Here is a 21,033-nt window from a genome sequence, read left to right as displayed (position 1 = left end):
CAGAAGATGGTGCACTGTGGTCATAAAGACAAGGATAGGGTCAGTAACAATACTCAGGTTGGCTGTAGGGCTTAAACAATGCTCAGTTGGTACTCAAAATGTACAATTACAATATCCCTGATATCCAGTGTATTAATCATACGTTGACTAAAACCTATTTATGATATGAAATAGTGAAATATCCTGCACCTATTAATGGGTTTTCATGAAAGACCCTTACTGTTTTAGTTTAACTTCCATGTGCAAGCATAATCATATTTTAAATTACACACCATGAGTCAGATTTTGCTTTAATTTTAGGCTATAGATAAGCATGGGATGTTAACCAGTTAAGGTTTACCACGGTTTTGGAAAAGTTGATGTATTAAAACCGAAAAAATGTTTTGTTATACCATTTCTAAGGTCTATGTAGAGGGTTTTTAAAGTTTTTTATTTGTTGTAAGGAAATCTGTGTTTTTGAAGCTAATGAAGATAGTAGAAGTCAATGGTTTATTTTAATTATGTAGCCTGATATGTTTACTGCTCCAAAATATTATAAATGCTTTCTAAAATGTAATATATTGTGTTAAATGGGGGAAAAGTTACTAAGACATTTAAAATGTATATATTTTTCAGCAGTAAATAGCAGTCCGCGGGGTCTTAAAGTAAAAACCAAATTTTAGGCCTTAAAAAGTTTAAAATTCACTCAAATATGGTTGTGTAGGTCTTCATCATTTTCCTTTGTCCATGTAAAGCTACCCAATTGGGCTGTAAAACTCATCCTTGATCACGTCAGATGATGACTGATGATCACAGAGAGCTGAACAGATCTTTTAATCCTGGTTGCTTTGCGCACGTTCTGTCTTGTTGATATTACATGCGTTACTACAAAGAGATGTTAATACGCGGCTGTCAATCAATTCGGTGGGTGGGAAAACCGCACTCCTACATCAAGTTGCGGTGGGCCTCAAAATGGGAGGGAAATGGATCCTATCTAACGTCAGGAAATTAATAAAAAGAGACTTATTGTGTTTCTATCACTCCAGTATGACTGTGGACACACTATACCTACACACAGTTCTGTCCAAACAGCTTCCAAAAGTTTATTTTTTTTAACCAGTCATGTAGTACGTTTACAACTTTAGCAAGTTATTCTTTAAATATGCAGGAGTTTAAAAATTGCCTACAGAGAAAAAGCTAATAGATCTTACTGAAGCACCACTAATAAGGGGGAAAACGAGGAACAGAAGAGTCTCTCACACACATGTAAATGAACTGGTGTTTTTTATTCAGGACGTTTTACAGGTCAAAGTGAGCCCACACCTCAAAAACAAACTCTCTATCAGACAAATAAACCAGTGAAAGGTGCTCTGTGAGCGCAGGAAGAAAAAAAAATAAAATTCACAAACACTCTACAATTCAAACTTAAGGCAGAGAGCGGACTAACGTCCATCTCTCACAGCAGAATGTGACATCAGTGAGAACTGGAGCCGTGCCCACAAACCATTCACAGTCAGAACTGTGATCTGGAATCCAGGAGAAACAGCAATAAGTGAGCACTAGTGCCAGTGTGAGTATACTTTATACACATTGGTGTAATTATTATCATCTTTAAGCTCTAAGCATGTAAATATAGACCCCAAAATCTTAAGACTAGTCTACATCGTGTTAGGTGTAAAAGTTACATGAAGGAATGACAAAACTCTCACAGGCAAACAACAGAACAGTCATTTAGCGTGTATATAACATCATGACGTGTGTGTGTGTGTGTGTGTGTGTGTGTTTTAAATATAAACAACTTTTCAAACTAGCAAAAGGTGCATTGTTAATCTTGAAGAAGAAAAGAAGTGTCCTTTTTCCTCATTCAAAGAGAACGTCCTCACTCTAGGACAAGAACGCAAGCGATAAACCTACAGGGAATCCAAATAAAAGCATTTAAAAACGGACACGCTCTCTTTATGACATGCTGACTTCATAAGCAAGTTTCAGCATGTGAGATACAGCAACAAGAGATATAAAGCAGTCCAGCCTGGGATCTGCTTCTTGTAGACAGTGTATATTCCAACAAGCTATTATTCAGAAGCAACATCGCCCCTCAATTCTGCGATACTACAGTAGTCAACGTTTGAAGTGGTTCAAATGCCTTGTCCTAAAACTATTCAACAACATCCATTCTTGATCCGCATTAAACACTGACTACTGAAGAATAGGGGGAACAAATAAACAAAGCAGCACAAAAAAAAACTAATTAAACATTCTTAAATTCATTCATAACACTCCAGCACTCGCAAATAAAACATGCAACAACACAGCCCTCAGACAGCATATCCAGCCATGACTGTTATATATATTAATAAAAAAATCATAACAATAATACACATCCAGACCTAAGACGGTCATATTGCTCTAAGGATTTTCTTAAAAAACAAATGCATGATTCAAACTTGATTTCATGCTACGTTTCATATCATCTGTAGCATTCTGGGGATACAGTAATCTGTTATCTGAGATAATATTATTCTAGCAGTATGTGGTGTTCGATTCCACATCAGTGTGTAGAGTAAAACATTTCGCCAAACCATTTACACAAATATCAGGTCATTCTTGGGCAGCCGATCCTAAATGAATGCAAATTCTAGAAGCCTCTTTTAATCATCGAGATATACATTCAATTTGGTCACAGAAAGACGACAAATGGGTCCTGATTGTAGCCACGGAAAAAATCTCACACAACTTTTTAAGTCAGCCATCACGAGCAACATGCTGATACAAGCAGCTTCTAATAATGCAGGCTGACTGAAACCATTACGGAATGAATATTCTGCTACGTTTTTATATGTTAAAGGGAATACCTATTCAAATCTAAATAAATACTCAACCTCAGGCCAGAGATATGTAGGTGACTTTCAGTGTTGGGGGTAATGCATTACAAGTAACGCAAGATACGTAATAATAGTAATGAATTTAATAATCAAACGTAATAATTACTTTTCTAAGTAACAAGTAACGCATTACTTTAATAAAAATAAGTAATAATATTTAAGTTACTTGTTAAAAAATGTAACTCAAGTTATTTTTTAGATTGAATAATTCGCTTTTAAAAATAGTTTGTCAAATTCAAATTAGTGTAATCACGTTGAATCACACTCAATGAGAGAACGAGCTCGCCGCGGGAAAGGAGAGAAACCAAGATGGCAGGGCTTTACAATTCTGTGATGGAAGTATTCTTATTATTTTGAAACGGGGGATTATAGTCTCAATGGACAGAGATTTTACTGAACTAATTAGACAAAAATACAAAAGTAGCAAACACATTGCTGTCAGCTTTCATTAATCTGTATATACAGCATGTATAGCGTCAGGAAGTTCTGAAAAGGTAACATTATTCTAATTTTTTTAATTAGTTTATTTATTTTAGAAGGTAAAGAAGGTTATTCAGTGTATCGTTAAATGCAGAGCTCTATAAAAAAAACCCCTGCAAGTTCTGAAAGAGATCAAACCTCTCAAAAAAAGTAACTTAACGGATTACTTTCCATAAAAAGTAACTAAGTAATGCAACTGGTTACTTTTTTGGGGAGCAACTCAATATTGTAATGCATTACCTTCTAAAGTTACTTTCCCCAACACTGGTGACTTTTTGTTTAAGTAGAACATACATTTTTTTTATTTTGGCTCAAAAATTGGTGTGACAGGATGATTGTGCTCATGAACACATGAGGAGATGTACACTGTAAAGTAAAGCAAGTGAAGCCGTTGACTTAAAAGCGACAAGTTGATTTTACCTAAAAAAAATAATTAAAAAAGGCGAGTAGCTCGTTAAAACATGAAACTGTTACATTGACAAATTGTGATTCCAAACACCCATGATTCATTCGACTTCAGAACACAACAAAAATAGCGACTTTATTCTACAAAAGTGTGCAATATGCTGACACTGAAGAGAAGAAACTGTTGAATAAAGTGGTCATTTTTATTTATATGCGCACAAAAATATTCTACGCTTGACAATACTCCAATTAAACCACTGGATGGAGATGATCCGTTTTGAAAATGTTTTTTCTTTCTGAAGAACTTTCTGATCTTTCAGAACAAGTCGGGAACCTTACCATCTATGGAGGATCAGCAAGTTCTTCGATTTCACCGAAAATATCTTAATCTGTATTACGAAGATAAACAAAGGTCTAAAGGCTGGTTTATACGTCTGCGTCGAGCAATCGCCGTGACCCACAGAGCATACCTTGTGCGTAACGTTAGCCGTGCATTTATACTTCTGCGTGCGGTTAGTGTTGCTCAGCAATAACACTTCCAAAACGCTAGCTGGCGGCAGGTTATGTTCCTCTGTGTCGAGTTTCTTTTGTTTTTTCTGAATGCTACCTTAATGTACAAGTAGCTAAAACTCGCTCATTCAGAGACAGGAACAAGCGGACGTGCAAAGACTTAAATCATAAGGTAAAGACAAAACAAAAGTTTACATCTGAAACTCCTTCACAGGACTCGACACTTGTAAACACTTGCTCCATCAGGCTTGCGGCTCTCAGCACGGCCCACACTTGTCAGGGCTACCAAGCTGACCAATCACAAAGCTTGTGCTACGCGTCGCTATTTTTATTGTTGGGTAAACGAACCCTTTAACTTAATTTTTATAATTGCGTACATAGTACATTTACCTATTTTTAAGACAACGGCTTAACTCACTTTTAAGTAACCCAACATATCTCTTTTTACTCTGTTTATTCCTTTTTCACAGACCAATTGTTTCACTTCATAAGACCTCAGGAGCCACAAATATTAATTTTGTTTCTCCTGCATTTGTTTTAGAACTTTCCAATTGCTCGTAGCTGTTGACTCAACATTAAAAGAAACTGCGAAGGACCATCGTTTCAGCTAAAAATCTTCTATAAAAATTGACTAAGAAAAAAAAGTCACTGTCATGTTGGATGGCCTGAGGGTGAAGAAATGACCAAGTTTTCATTTTGTGATGAACTATCCCTTTAACATCTTACAACAAAGTATAAACACACTAATTAATGCTGTACAAAAAGCTAAGCATTCAAGACCAAACAATATTGAGATTTAGCCCATAAAGCGACGTTTCTTTGGTAACAAAAAATTTTGCATCAGACATTTCCTCCCAAGGTAAAACGGAAGACCAAATTCCAATCCCTGAATAGTGTTGTCATTCTCCTCAAGATGCAAGAAATGTGGCTTTGTTCCCCAAGCTTCAGCAAAGAGCCCATTTATTAAGAATAAAACGGCATTAGCACCAAGCAGCTTGAATCAGTCAGCGTCTGAAACTACCCATTAAATAAGAAACAAATGCTGGTCCGTAGAGTTCGCTTGGTCTTTGACAATCAGCTGGTGAAGCTTCCTTGTTGTGTGTTGATGAACAATTTGGTTTGATTGGCAAATGCATTCATGACGTTTCTGCTGGTGTAAAAAGGATCCGAACGTAAGGCAACATCTGCAGCTCTGGGAGGTTTGTTTGAATCACATTCAGATCAGACTGACTTTGAAGCTTTGCATTTTTGTCAGCGAGATCATTGATGGTGAGCATGAGAAAGAATTTCCAAGAAAACAGCAGGAAAAGTATGGATCTTAATCCAAAAAATAGGGAAGTTTAAATCTTGACAGCAGATTAAAAAGAATGAGAGACAGGGATTCCACCAAAAATGCTGGTTCTTGTGACTATACCAATAATTTATGGCTTCAGGAGGTCTAACTAGCTTCTGTTCAAGCCCTTTTTTGCCAGTGTACTAAAATATCTCCATTCCAAAATGTACAAAATCTGGCAACCCAAAAGTTGATTGCCTCAAATCTTAGATCCTCAAGAAGAGAAAAAAAAGTGAGCACATTCAGGGTGTTAGAAGTAAAGTAGCCCTTAGGTAAGGCTCTGAATGTGTTCTTCTACAGACTGATTGAATGTGGAGTTCACATCCACAAATGAGTCATGGCTGACTGAATCGAAACAGAAAACAGATGATGCAGGATCCTTCAGATGCAGTCTCCATTTTGGAGAGTGCAGCATGTTATCGAGTCTCACCAAAGCCTATCTCTTCCCAGTTTTCATGTATGATGGGATGCCTCCTCGTGCGGTGAGGCCCTCAAAGCGCTTGTAGGTGTAGTTGATGAACACCCAGTCTTTACTCTTCAGATCCGCCTCGGTGTGGTTGGACACAACAGTAGTGGCTGTAGAAAGGGATAAATGTAGGGGGGTGATGTAATTATATAATTTTGAAATGTGTTTATGTATTTAAGGATCATGCAATTGACTTAAAACCTCACCTGAAGGTTGGAGGATGTCTGAATCGGGGAACTCGTCAAAGTTGGAGGTATCGTCAATGCTTTTGATCTCAATAGGAATAGCTGCTGGTCTCTCCCTGGAGCAAAATAACCAGAGACTGTGCTCAGAACTGCATAATATTTTACAATTAGGGATGCACTGATACCATTTTTTAATATCTGATTGCTAAGTACTGTCCTTTAATGATCCTTATAGAAACAAATCATCTTAGAGAGAGTTTTGTTATGTCAATTTGAATGTTCATCTTTACTTAACATCAAACTTTTGAAAGGCTTCAGAACATTTTGAATATAGTGCATGAAAATATTGATGATGGCCTACAATGTCTTCACGGCTCTTGTTGGGTTTATCAATATCACATTACTACATGCACAGTATCAGATTTGGATCGCACCTACGTGCTTGATATGTGCATTTTGATCAAATTGATGGTGTCTTTGTGAAGATGTAAGTTTGCGCAACACAAGTTTTTGTTGACAAATTATTTGACAAAGCAAGGTCATTGGAGAATTTTTTTTTATATGCGTACAGTTGAAGTCAGAATTATTAGCCCCCTTGAATTATTAGCCCCCCTTTTTCCCCCCAATTTCTGTTTAACAGAGAGATTTTTTTAACACATTTCTAAACATAATAGTTTTAATAACTCATTTCTAATAACTGATTTATTTTATCTTTGCCATGATGACAGTAAATAATATTTGACTAGATATTTTTCAAGACACTTCTATACAGTTTAAAGTGACATTTAAAGGCTTAACTAGGTTAATTAGGTTAACTAGGCAGGTTAGGGTAATTAGGCAAGTTATTATATAACAGTGGTTTGTTTTGTAGACTATCGAAAAAAATCTATAGCTTAAATTTTTACCTTAAAATGATTATTAAAAAAAATTAAAACTGCATTTATTCTAGTCGAAATAAAACAAAAAAACTTTCTCCAGAAGAAAAAATATTATCAGGCATACTGTGACAAATTTCCTTGCTCTGTTAAACATAATTTGGAAAATATTTGAAAAAGAAAAAAAAAATTCAAAGAGGGGCTAATAATACTGACTTCAACTGTAAATACATGCATAAATACAATGTTGGGCAGTAGCAGTGCTACTAGCTTAACTACATTTCTCAGTAGTGTGGCGGTAGCATCGCGTATTTTATAAATCCAATAGCTTTTCAGTAGCGAAGCTATTTTTTTTGTCAAGTAGCGCAGTAGCGTCCACACAAGCTACATTTACCGATCGCAGATCAAGTGACAGCACCAACATTCACGGAGCTGTGAGGCCGGTGTCTAGCCATTGAAGGTAAATCCATATGATGGCGAGGATGATGATTTCTTCTTCTTCCTGTTTTACGATGGTTGACAACAAACTTTTTGGTGCATTACTGCCACCTCTCGCCACAATATTATTTACAGTAAATAACTGAACTGAACAATTCTGCCTCATATGATTCATTGACAGTTTTAGTGATCACTAAGATATGAATGATAATTTAAGTTGCTTCGATTTAAAAATGAAAATTGCAAAAATAGCTTAAATGTAGCTAATCTAAGTAGTTTTTAGCTTAGCTTGCTACATTTCACAGGGGGTAGCTTCTAGTGTAGTTAAGCTACATTTTAAGTAGTGTAGCTAATAGCTTAGCTCACTACATTTTTCAAGTAGCTTGCCCAACACTGCATGCATGCATACATACATACATACATACATACATACATACATACATACATACATACATACATGCATTCAAATAGCTTTCTCTAGACCAAGACACTGCACATCAAAGACAATTCTAAAAATAATCTAATCTAGACTAGAGGATCTATATTATGTGAATAATGGTGAACATTAATGAGACAACTGTTTCCTAGTTACGGGTTTAATCTGTGTGTTTGTCCAAACAAGATAACAATGTACCTGATATGGTCATAGTCCACCCCCTCAAAGAAAGCGTTAGTTTTGATCTCCTCCACTCCAGTGGCTCCAATCCTGTGCTCACCCTCACAGCAGAACCTAGAGGAAAACAACAGAGCATCAACACTAAGGAGAAAGAGACTGCTTGAAATGAATCCCAAATGTAGAATCACAGCATGGTTAATGTAAACAAACGCATTGAGAGAACAGAGATTAGCAGGAAAAAAAGACCACAAAATAAACACCAGGAATCAATCAAATTCCATTAAAAAAGGAAGAGAGAAAATAAAAACCTGAGGATCAGATCCTTGGCCTTTTCTGAAATTGGGACCTCTGGTGGAAAGATTAAAGTTTCCCGCCAATTCATCACTTTCCTGTACGTCTCTTGTGGAGTTTCAGAGCAAAACGGAGGGTAACCTAAAAAACAGCCACACAAACATTTGAGCCATATATCAAAAATTAACAACCATACTACAAATACATTGGTGATACAAATCCAACTCACCAATCAGCATTTCATACATAATGACTCCTAAACTCCACCAATCACAAAGCTTGTTATACCCATTTTGCATAAACACTTCTGGGGCGATGTAGTCTGGGGTTCCAACAGTGGAGAAGGCCTAAAAAAGACATACGTTTTATTTAGAAAAACTTCTGTCTTTTATTTTACGTACTGTCCCAACACAGAGAAGTTTGAGAAAGAGAACAGCTATAATTACACAAGATTATAATGTAATCCTCTGACGCTAGTTTTACAATCGTCAATGACCATATTCATGTCACAATAACTTCCTGCAGGACTGAATCTATCTGAGCCCACATACTACGTGTAGAGCAGTATTGGGTCAAGCAGAAGTCCTTACCAACTGTCTCCTGTTTCGCTTCCAAGTTTCTGCTTTCCTCTTTGAGTTCATGTTCTGGAACGCTGAACAAAAATAAATGCAAAGTTAGATTTAGAATTAGCTTACCAGTTCGTTTTTTACTACCACTACCGTTCAAAAGTCTGGAAAAAGTTTTATTATTTATTACTGCTGGAGAAAGATTAATAGTGATTAATCACATCCAAAATAAAAGTTTGCCTTGACATAATAAATGCATAATACACACACATATTATGTATATATAAATACACACATGCATGCATATATTTGAGAAAATGTTTATTTATATTTAGACATAAAATGTATAATGTATACGATACAAATTATATAAAAATTTAAATATATATGCATAAAAAATATGTGTATATATATATATATATATAAATAATTTCTCTCTCTCTCTCTCTCTCTCTCTCTCTCTCTATATATATATATATATATATATATATATAATTTATATTTTATACATTACTTAAATTATTATTCATTTATTTATATTTTTGTATTTAAATTAATCTTTATATGTAACAAATCAACATATGTTAAAAAAAAAGTTTGAAATTCAAAGAATCCTAAAAAACTAAATGAGTTTTCATTAAAAACTGTAAGCAGCACAACTGTTTTCACCAATGACTACACTTATGTGCACCCTCATGATATTATTGAAATATTGGCAATACTCCTATTAAACTCTATTCATGACGTAAACACAACACTTTAATCAAACTAAAGCAATTAAGCTCATTATAGAAGTACCCATTATCACATTGAACTGTGCAATAATTACATTAACTGCAATGAACAGGCATATAAAAACACCTTTATCAAATTATGTTTGAACATACGCAGAATGTGCATTAATTTATGCCAAGAATTTTTTTTTTTCTTGAGCATACAATCAGCATATTAAAATGATTTCTGAAGACTAATGCGCCACTGAAGATTGGAATAATGGTTGTCGAAAATTTGCAATCATGCCATCGCAGGAATAACTTACATTTTAAATGATATAACCATTAAAAAAAACCTAATAATAATTCACTGCCTTACTGTTTGGAGATTTTTCCGATCAAATAAATGCAGCACTGGGACTTGGGCTGCTCAATATATTGTTTCAGCATCGATATCGCGATGTGCACATCCACAATATATCACATCACAGGATTTGCAATCAGGATTATAGTGGAGAAGGAGTTAAAAACACATAATTGTGGCATCATTGCAAAGTTAAACCATAAAGTTACAAAAAGAAGCCTGTATTTTTAAAGCCTGTAACTGTGTGCGCATTTCAAGCCAGTTTAAAGCATTTAGGCACAGGAAATTTTAATTTTAGTAACTTCAAGAAACATTAATTGCATTTATGTGCAGTATATATATATACAATGAAGATTATTTATTTTACATTTATTTAATTATTTATTTTATGCTACTGTTGAGACTCCCAGAAAAAAAAGCATTTGTTTCATTTTTAACTTTACTATTTATCATTGCTTGTGATTTGGTTTATTACATTCCATGCAGATGCGCTCCACTACAAAACCATCCTATTATCATCCAGAATAAAGCTATTCATTTTATCTGTTAAAATGATATCAATATCGCCTTATGTATTGCAGAAAAGTAAAATGAATTCTGCTTAATTATGTTTAATACAACAAGAGATGACGCCAAATCAATATGAATGTAATGTGGTGTATATAAAGTCATTTGGATTAATATCAGCATGAGAGTTGTTTGTCTGCTTACTGAAGTCGCTGGGAAGGCTGTGATTGAGGTTTCTGTAAAACTCTGTGCGGTGAGCTTTCTTCAGACCAGTGCATAGGCCAAAATCAGACAACTTCACGTGGCCCTGAAAAACCAAAAGGAAGACTCTGAATTAAAAAAAACACTTTAGATGAACACTATGTGACCCTGCTAAACTGTTCAATTGTTTCACTACCATTTTTAGAGTTGCCAATAGAGAGGTCACAATAAACATTTTTTAAAGTGCCATTTGCGAAAAAATATAATAATCGACTAAATAGAGTTGTTGTTTCAAAACCAATTTATTTTTGTTCTTACTCTTGAGTCCAGCAGCAGGTTGTCTGGTTTGATGTCTCTGTGGATGAAGCCCAGCTGGTGAATGGAGTCAATAGCCAGCACAGTCTCGGCGATATAAAACTGTGTGGCCTCCTCCGTTAAAGTGTCTTTCTTCATCAGTAGAGTCATCATATCACCTGGGCAAACACACATATCGATCAGCTTTGAACTTTTATTATCTTGAAGGTAAAGTTCTGAAATCAACACATGCTCACCTCCAGGCAGAAACTCCATGATGAGGTAGAGGTTCATCTTGTCCTGAAAGCTGTAGAACATCTTGACCACCCACAGACTGTCTGCCTCTACAAGAATATCCCTTTCTGCTCGAATATGACCAACCTTCAACACGCATGAAAAAATGAGATCTTTTAAAAAATAAATAAATAAATAAATGTTATATGTGGACGTATATCTGTGGACACTCACCTGTTCTTTCTCAAGCATATCAGCCTTACGTAGGATTTTCATGGCATAAACATGTCCTGTGTCTTTCTTCTGAACGAGCCGCACCTAAGAAAGTAAGTGGATTTTAAATGTGCTGAAATAACTAAATATGCAATTTTGTAAAGGGTATTTTATTTATTAATTTATACAAAAAACAGTAAAAACTACAGCTAAAATATTTAAGTAAAAAACTAGGTAAAAATAAAAAAGTTAAATATAAAAACTTTAAATAAAAGATTTCCATTTATCTTTTTTTAAAACGTAATTTATACATGTGAGGACAATGCTGAATTTTCTTTTTGTTTTTGCATAAAATATCAAAATGTCATGTGTTCAGTCAAATTTATATTCATGTGTAAACAATGTTTTAACATCAGTATGGTTTTGACCTAACCTTATGAAATAACTCCAAACACTTTTTTCCAAACACAACAAGAGAAAATAATTTGTTATACTGATTTTCGAAAGAAATATTTGTAATAATTATATTTCAACAGGTAACACTTTACAATAACGTTGTATTAGTTAGTTGGTATTTAGTAATAATAATTAAGTAAATAAATTGTACATTGTCTTGTTTTTTGGGAGTATGTCATTGTATTTTGCACTGTCTGGAGCAGCACCTAAGCTTTTCACATATCATGGCACACGTGCTCCTAATGATGTGACAATAAAAGTAATTTGATTTACTAACATGAACAAACAATGAAAAACACAATTATTACAGTATTAATTCATCTTTGTTAACGTTACTGAATGGAAATAAAGTGGGTCATCGTTGGTTCATGTTAACTCAGTGTGTGTGAACTAATGTTAACAAGCATGAATTTGTATTTTAATAATCCATTAGTAAATGTTGAACTATGATTAATAAAAGCTATACAATTATCGTTCATGTTAGCAAAAACATTAACTATACTAATGAAACCTTAATGTAAAGCGTGACCTTTAAAGACAAATGTTACCATTTTACCCAAGGAGACCCACGGCTAATAAATTCAGTAAATCCAGAGAAATGAATGAATTATTTAATTTGTCCACAGTGGTATACTGTATTCAGACAAACTAAAAGACATCAACTAAAAGAGAACTCAAACCTCTCCGAAAGCTCCACGGCCAATCACTTTGAGCGACTCAAAGTCTTCTAGTCCAAGTCGCGTTCGTTTAAGACGAAGAAACTCTGTTTCTTTTCTTGCATGTTCAGATCGCCTGAGACGCTTCTGCAGAATCAGAGAAAAACCAATCACATTAAACCACTTACATTCATAATCTCTTTAACATTTCATAACTGAATGAATTCACTAAAGTCAAGACCAAGATGACGGCAAATGCAAGCAACAACAACAACAAAACAACTCCTCTCAGAAGAGCTGACCTCTTCATCAGCAAGTCCCTCTTGATCCATGACCTTCTCCAGCTTTTGCTGCCTGTAACAAATAGAGCACAACATTTAGACATGATGAAACACCAGTACAATTGCTTCATCAGTACAGCGGAAGGTGTGGTTCAGCCTCACAACATTTCAAAAGAAACAGAACCATATTAATAGAGCCCTGGAATCCGGGAAGTTCTTACAGAAACACAATGGGTGCAAATTACATATTGACCCAAGCAAAAACTATGCAAAAAATGACATCTATTTGTCCAAATGCGCAATCATTTAACCTTGCCAAACCTGTTAAACACTGAAAGTTTAACTAGTTGTCAAACTACATTAGACAATATAGTACTGAAATTGTAAATATTGTTAATTTTCACCGAAATGTGGAATTTGTAATGAATTTTTTAACAAAAGGTAAAAGCTAAAAATGAAGGTTTTGCTTTTTTGGAGATTTTATTTTTATTATTATTATTTTTATTTTTTTGCTTTTGTTCAGTTCTCACCTCATTTCCCTTTCCTCATGCTGTGATATAAGGTTGCTGTAAAAATTTTCCAGGGTCACTTTAGCCATGGTGACCCTTTCCTTAGTGTGGTTGCTCATCGAGGAGCAGGTCGTCTGACTGGTCATCGCCATAGTTAACTGGACAGAAAAAAAAAACATTGATTTAAAATGAACAGTATTTGTTTAACATTTAAAATGTACTTTAGAATTATGAATGGTTTGGTCTTCATATTCACAAAAACTGCCTGTAAACTTTGCATCTAGCAACAGTGCCTTCTCCTCATGTTTAACCTATGAAAGGTGTTTTCAATCTCCTAGGCCTTGTTTACACCTGGCATTAAGATGCGTTTTTGTTAATCTGATTACAAGTGGATGAAGCTAAATACAGGTGTAAACAGCTTGAAAACATTTACAGCTTGTCCACTTCCAGAGGTAGTTGAAAACATGTTTAATCAGATTGGTTTCATAAATGTTAACATTGATGTGGTTGAATGCATTCAAACTGCCACAAAAAGCCACCTGCTCTCCGTCTGCTGACCTATTTCTAAAATATTACAAGATGTGTTGTTAAAGCGCACCAACCAAATGGCATTTCAACTTTCTCAATTGAAATCTGGAGTTGGTTTGAAGATATATAAAAACTAATTCTAAGACAAAATGTTTAGTCTTTTCCAGTTCAAATTCTAATACAAATCCACAGCTTCCAGAATATGTTTTGCATCTGTTGGAGCAGTAATAAAAGCTGCTGCTGTCTTTTCATTCATATCTATAAACTCTATAAGCTTTGTATATTATATTTACATTAAGTTACAAGATCAGAAAAAGTCCATGCATACACCCATCCATAGACTCTTCCCCTTAAAGAAAACACGAAAGCAGTCAAGAGTTGGTTTCAACCTGCCTGTAGGTGTAAACAGGAATGTCTCGCCCTAGTCTAACTGTGATCTGACATTAAAACTTAATACTGATCTTGTATTATAAACAGTATGTAAACAGGGCCACAGATATCACAGAGAGATGTGATATTTATGACTAAACAAAAGAAAAAAAATTGTATTATTATCAAGCAAAACATATTTTTGAAAGACATTTAGATGAGACGCATCAATGTACAGTGCTCAGCATATACAAGTACACCAGACACAAATCTATCTTTTAAATTCATTTTTAATAAGAAGCTGTACAATATTATATTTGTGCATATACATTAGATTAGTCAGTACTGCAGCCAAATCTGGAGCTTATCTAACAAAATAACTTATGATAATGGTCCAAAAACTAGTACACACACATTTATATGTTATAGAGAAGTATTAAATACTAATTAAAAAATAAAAAAAAGAGGAAAAAAAAATCAAGAAGCAAAAAAAGTGAAAAAATTTGTTGAAATTTTGTAGGTTGTAATTTTTTTTTCAATATTTTGCTTGAATTTAGTTGAATTATCTTTCAATTTCTAAATATGTTTGGTGACTAATATATTATTTTTTATAAATATATCTGTTTAATAAATCTGTTTTGTTTAAACGCACCAAAATACATAGCCTATATTCACTGAGAAATGGATCCAAATATTCATTTTCAAAATGGGGTGAACTCAATTATGCTGAGCAGCACTGTACCTGTCAGCCAATATTTATAAGCTTTTTCACATCAGCATGTGTACTACAGCATAAAAATACAATAGAATATTTTTTCAATATTGTTTTTAAATCAACTTCATGTTTTTTAATGTCTTTTTGTCTCTGGATAAAGTAATTACATACCTCTCAGTTTACCAAAACAACGACAGTGAAATATGTACAAAACACTTTGTCTGACAATAACAACAACGTTGCTCTCTTGACTATTAAAATGATAGTTCATCCAGTTCATGATATTTAAAAAAAGCTATTTATTTCTATAGTAGATAATATTATAGAAGCCAAAATTAACCGGTCCGGTTACCTACATTTTTCAAAAAAAAAAAAAAAAAAAAAAAAAAATATATATATATTTTTTTTTTTTTTTTTTTTTTTTTTTTTTTTTAATTTTTTTTAAGATTTGAACTTTTTATTGATTTTTCTTTTTTCAAATAATGCAGATGATCATCAAATACAGAGCATTAACATAAAAGCAGAACAATACAAAATAAATAAATGAAATAAATAAATAACATCATACAAATCGAGTATGTAAACCAAACCAAAACAAATACAAGAAAAAAATAATAATAAAATCAAAGGCTTAATTATTATTTTGTCTCGTTACATGTTTGCTAGCATAGTGGGTCGCAGAAATTCAGAATTTTTTTCCATTTATCAAAATAAATTTCAACCCCTCTATGTAAACTGTTGGAGTTTTTCAAAAGCTGCAACTCGTCCTAACTCTGAGATCCACTCGCAAAATATCTATTTTAAGCAAAAGAAAGAACTGAAAATATCTTTTGAACAAAGGGCGGGTAAACACAATCTCCATTTTTGGTTAAACGATCCAAACTCATGTTCCATAAAAAAGGATGCTGTTGTAAGCTAGCTAGAGTACATGCTAATTTAGAATTAGAAAGACAAAACAAAAGTTCAAATAATTGAGCAACATTTAATAATTTTCATTTGATTACGAAAATTAGTATTTAAAAAAAATCATACTATTGAATCCCTAATATATAGTTTATGTTATAGACCATTTCAATGTGGTAATGTCATTGGCCCATGAACATTTCCTGCTTGTCATCAAACTATTTCATAACTGTAGAAAAAGGCAATTCAATCATAACAATGTTAAAACAGCTGCCATAAAATAATTTATCAATATGTGGCTCGGAAAGGTATAGAAATGAAAAATGTAAAACAGGAAATATGTTGGGACCATTGTTTTCGTTTACATCCTTCAAAATGTTCTATAGTATAATTTCTTTTTATCTATTGTTCTGTACTAAATATTATTAAGAAATCAATTTCTCTTTATATTATTTATGAAAAACCAATGTATTTACTTTGTTAACATTTGATTTTACTGCATTATTACTTTTTACATGAACTAAACATTACATGTCTCTCTCTACAAACTTTTCCACAGATCCTGTAGCTCTCCCTCATGGCCTCTTGAAATTCCCCGGACCCCTAATCTACTGGTTCGCGTCACAATTAGCATTTCTTTCCATTACCAGCCTCACAGTGGCTTCTTGTGCAGGTATTCAGTGAAAGGCTACATTTAACATCAGCTGCAATATTTACACTGCTTTAACACTCAGTCATCCATTTCCCACAGATCCCACGCCTGTGAAGCCTGACTGGCCCTTTGTTGCGCAGTGGCCAAAACAAGCATTAGGACAGCAGCTAAAGAGGCACATATGTTGTACTCTGCTTGGAAATTCAAACAGACGTCTCATTTTATCATCTCACTCAACTTCCACAGCTGATGTCACTGAGAGAGCGTGCAGACAGCAAGGGGAATTTCAGTCTAAATAAGAAGTGTGACTCAAGAAACAAAGTTGACATGGGAAATCAGAAGTTATTTCAGCTTGAAACGATATACACTAGCAGTCAAAAGTTAGGGGTCGGAAGGATTTTTAAATGTTTTAAAATAACTTATCCTGCTCACCAAGGCTACAATTATTTAATCTAAAATACAACACAAATTGTAAAATTGTCAAATGTTATTGCACATTTCAAAAATAGTTTATACTTTATTTTAATCATTTATTCCAGTGATTTTAATGATGAATTTTCAGATTCATTTCTCCAGTTTTCAGTCACATAATCCTTCAGAAATCATTCTAATATTAATTGTTGTTATTATTATTAATGGTAATAAAATCAATTATGACTGGAGTAATAATTTCATTTGAAACTACATACAATAAGTAATAAACATAAGTCTGACAGCGCAAAGCCAAACTTTCAACACATTTCATAAGTAAACCCAAGGCTCATGACCTCTTCAAACTCACAGAATAAATGTGTGACTAATGAAATAAAGTCGAGACTGGAAGTTGAAACAAAAAGCAAAGAGATATGAGCATGTGAGCTTAAGAAAAACAGATTCTTTATTCACGGACAGACAAAAAACGACCAGACTGAAAAAAACAACACTGTAAACACTAAAATTTGACAGAGTAACGTTAGACCCACACGATTAGTGAGTTTAGCCATTGGACAATTTCAAAACAAAACTAACACTAATGGATTAATACTAGCCACAGACTTATTCTTAAAAACATAAACAAAAAGAGCGAAATGTAAAAACATCATCAGAAAAGTATCAGGACTGTCAGTCTGCTAGCAGCAGTCGCTAACTGTCTGTTCAGACTCGTCTGCTCTCAAAGCAAAGTGGGAAACGGCTGAAATCCTTCTTAGTGTCTATTTAGAGCTCAAGCGACAGGCGTAAAGTAAACAGAAGCAACGAAAAAAAAATATTAGTTACTTGTAAACACTGTGTTACTTTGAAAAAGTACTTGTTTGCTTACCTTCCACTCGACCTCAAACTGACTCGAGCTAGTGGACGACGACGGACATTATTTCCTTCTTCCGGGTTTGTGCTCGAGGTAAGCAGGGGAGCAAAATAAAAGTCTCCGCTCTGGCGGTCCTGTAGGTCTTTGTCTTCGTAGTTGATTTTTAATATCTTTATTTAATTTGTTGCAATTAACATTAAGGCATCACTTGTTTATTTTAGTCAAAATATTAAATAACAAAATACAAATAGTCCTATTGACAAATATTAACCTAATAAATATTAACCTAATTAAACTATTAAATTATAAATATTAACAATGCTATAATAAATCATTACATGTGAGCTGATGATTTGGTTATCTTTTCCCCAAGTAGTGCTGGTTTTCAGCAGCTGCTTAATATTTGTGCAGATTATGGGAATTTAATTCATCTTTGTTTTTAGATTGTGTGCAGCTTCACATAGAAGTTGTAGTAAATTGAAACTGTGTCAGTTCAGTTTTCAGAGTGGAATTTCAGTTTAGTTCAGTTCAGTGTGGTTTAATTTTACTGCTGAAAGTCCAAACACTGAAGAGCAATTCCAAAAGCAGCTCCAATCCTAAGCCAAGCAAGCCAACCAAACAAACTTCACCAATTGACAAAAGTGAAGGAAAAAAAAAACCTAGAGAGACCAGGCTCATTTGGGCACAACCATTACTTATTTGGCCAAACTTCCTGTGCAGAGCTGCAGTCTAGGCGCTAAAAGAGATATGATGTACAATATACTAAAAAGAGTATTGCATAATGTGTAGAACCAAAGAACATAGAGATATGATTTTTTCCAGATTTTTATTAGTCAAAGCAAGTTTGAAATGTTAGTAAAACTGGTAAATATTTAGAGCATGTCCTTACTGAGGATATGAGTGATGATAATGATATATGTTCAGGGAACGTCAAAAGTTATATGCTGAAGCAAATATGCTGGTGAAAAAAGTTTATATTTGCCCGGAGCAGGTTAAGGTAAACCTCTTTAGAGCATATTGCTGTTCTTTAAATACAGCTCCTTTGTGGTACAATTCTTTTTTTAAAGAGAGTCTCCATAAGTAGGTTGCATACAATGATTGTATGAGGATTCTGCTTAAACCTAGATGGTGCAGTGCAAGTGATTTATTTTGTAAGGGAAGAGTTTGATCATGTTCTGCTTTGATGAGAAATTTGATCTATAAGTTTATTTGTTGACTGGGGATCTCTAAGAATAGCATTTTAATGTTGTTGATAAATCCTAGGCTTACTGAGGTGCGTTATCAGTTACCTTTGATGGAGTATTGGCATAACTGTTTTTTTTTTTATGTATTGTGGAGTTTTTATATTGTTCTGTAATAATTGTTCTATTAACCAACAACAAGCAATACATGTGTTACTATATTAATTATTTTGTAACTTTATTAAAGAAATACATTTTATTGTTAGTTTATATCTGCTCTTTTAAAAGCTCGCCTGAATGTGTGTCTACTTAAAAGAACAAGGGGTTTTGCACGTCATTGCTATTTTTCACCATATGAGGGAGCTGCTAAACTATACAAACAAGTCTGCAATAGATGCAACCGTTTACAATTTAGCAATTTTATTGTTAGATTTGGCAACTTCTTTATCACTCTCCAGGCTAAAAATGTAGTCAATTCAAAATTATTTGACAACTTTTACCAACTTTTTTACTCACCCGAATGAAAAACAGTCACAAAATTACCTCTAAATTACGCAAAAAAAGAGTAGAGCTGAACGTCAGCCAAGCAACCCATCGACCCTGAGAGAGAGAGATGAAGATGGCAAGCAGTAGGCCTACTGTACACACACATCATGTTACGTAAGCAGCCGTAATTGTTCTATAAAATATGTGTGATGCATCTTGTTGTTAGCTTGTTACAACAATTCAGTTGAAAGTTCAGTAAGAAACGGTGAGCCTACTGGTCATTTCCCCCACAATAAGATTGTTCATTTCACAAGGATTTCTTGTAACTCCAAAATCCAATGGAACATGTAACCAGAAAAACACACTGTTCATGTTTCTATTGTTTATACTTACAGTATTGTGTACTTGGAGTACTTGAATAAAACTATGGGTTGTTCAGAATCTACTTAAAATAAGCATAAAATGTGATAAAATTGAGATTTCAAATCAGATTTTTTCCATTAATCTTGTTTCATATTTTACCCAAAATTTCATTGTGATAATACATAATGGCATTGTCATGCAATTACATCACAATGTCACTTATCAACTTTTAGCAACAAGTTGTCCAGTTTGTAGCAACTTCCCTGAAAAATGATTTAGCAAAAACTGATGCTACAGTAGTTTGAATAAATTTGTTGAGTACAAATCACAAAAGGTTTGTATACCAGGGTGTCCACGGAGTCCTAAAAAGTCTAACAAAAAAGTCTTAAATTTCAAAAGCAAAATTGTAGGCCTTAAAAAGTCTTAGATTCACTGAAATATTGTGTTGTGGGTCTTAAATCATTTTAAACAGGTCTTAATTTACGTCCAGGTAAAGCTACGCAATCGGGCTGACACACAACACAACAAAGTTTTTATTGCAAAAAAAATGCAATTCAAAACAGCTGTTAAGACATGTTTAAAGGAAACACTCCAAATTAAATTCCCTAATTGGTGAAAGAAAATTACACAACACATCCCTTTACATAATCTTCTATTTATACAAAAACTATTTACTGCCGTAACTGGGCCATTAGAAAAATTCCTAAATGTTTAGCCCTGTATAAGTCTAAAATTTCATTCATAGTGGTCTTAAAAGAGTCTTAAAAAGTCTTAATTTGACTTGAAAAAACCTGCAGAAACGCTGGTATACATGAACAGCTGGCTAAACTGAACAAGTAACAGATTTATGTTTTAAAAGGCACAAAACAACATAGAAACAGCTGAAAACTGACACGTCTTCATGACGTCTGACAAAAGCCAAGAAAATTAGCTCTGTTGAAATTCCACAGCAGGCGCATGAACATTCCTTCACTGTTTTGCCTTCCAAAAACCAAGCAAGTATGCTAACTATACTGAGAAAAATGTCAACAACATCATAACCTTCATTACCTAACTATAACAGCAGACTAACCCTAACCCCAACCACAAAGCACCAAGCA

At 33.9% G+C, this 21,033-nt stretch overlaps 1 protein-coding gene across 1 annotated transcript; it reads right to left on the bottom strand.

The window, feature by feature from the left end:
- Nucleotides 1-1,246: 1,246 nt before the first annotated feature.
- Nucleotides 1,247-17,983, bottom strand: stk38a (serine/threonine kinase 38a). Its single transcript, XM_056463576.1, has 14 exons — nucleotides 17,919-17,983; nucleotides 13,476-13,612; nucleotides 12,967-13,018; nucleotides 12,689-12,811; nucleotides 11,574-11,657; nucleotides 11,363-11,486; nucleotides 11,130-11,284; nucleotides 10,815-10,917; nucleotides 9,051-9,112; nucleotides 8,690-8,807; nucleotides 8,478-8,601; nucleotides 8,188-8,283; nucleotides 6,262-6,356; nucleotides 1,247-6,165 (listed from the first exon to the last, which is right to left on the bottom strand). The coding sequence occupies exons 2-14, from the start codon at nucleotides 13,604-13,606 to the stop codon at nucleotides 6,026-6,028; spliced, it is 1,407 nt and encodes a 468-aa protein (XP_056319551.1). The 5' UTR covers nucleotides 13,607-13,612; nucleotides 17,919-17,983; the 3' UTR covers nucleotides 1,247-6,025.
- Between the last annotated feature and the right edge of the window lie 3,050 nt (nucleotides 17,984-21,033).

Source organism: Danio aesculapii, chromosome 8 (genome assembly GCF_903798145.1).
Source record: "Danio aesculapii chromosome 8, fDanAes4.1, whole genome shotgun sequence".
Classification (NCBI taxonomy): Eukaryota; Metazoa; Chordata; class Actinopteri; order Cypriniformes; family Danionidae; genus Danio; species Danio aesculapii.
This window is presented reverse-complemented; position numbering and strand designations above follow the sequence as displayed.

Bases quoted from the DNA above. Each gene is read 5' to 3' on its own strand.
- stk38a (XM_056463576.1), bottom strand. From the start codon at position 13,606: ATGGCGATGACCAGTCAGACGACCTGCTCCTCGATGAGCAACCACACT. The intron at 11,658-12,688 runs GTTTGAGTTCTC...TTACTTTCTTAG, and splicing joins GCCGTGGAGCTTTCGGAGAG to GTGCGGCTCGTTCAGAAGAA. The intron at 9,113-10,814 runs GTAAGCAGACAA...ATTTTTGTTCAG, and splicing joins CAGCCTTCCCAGCGACTTCA to CGTTCCAGAACATGAACTCA.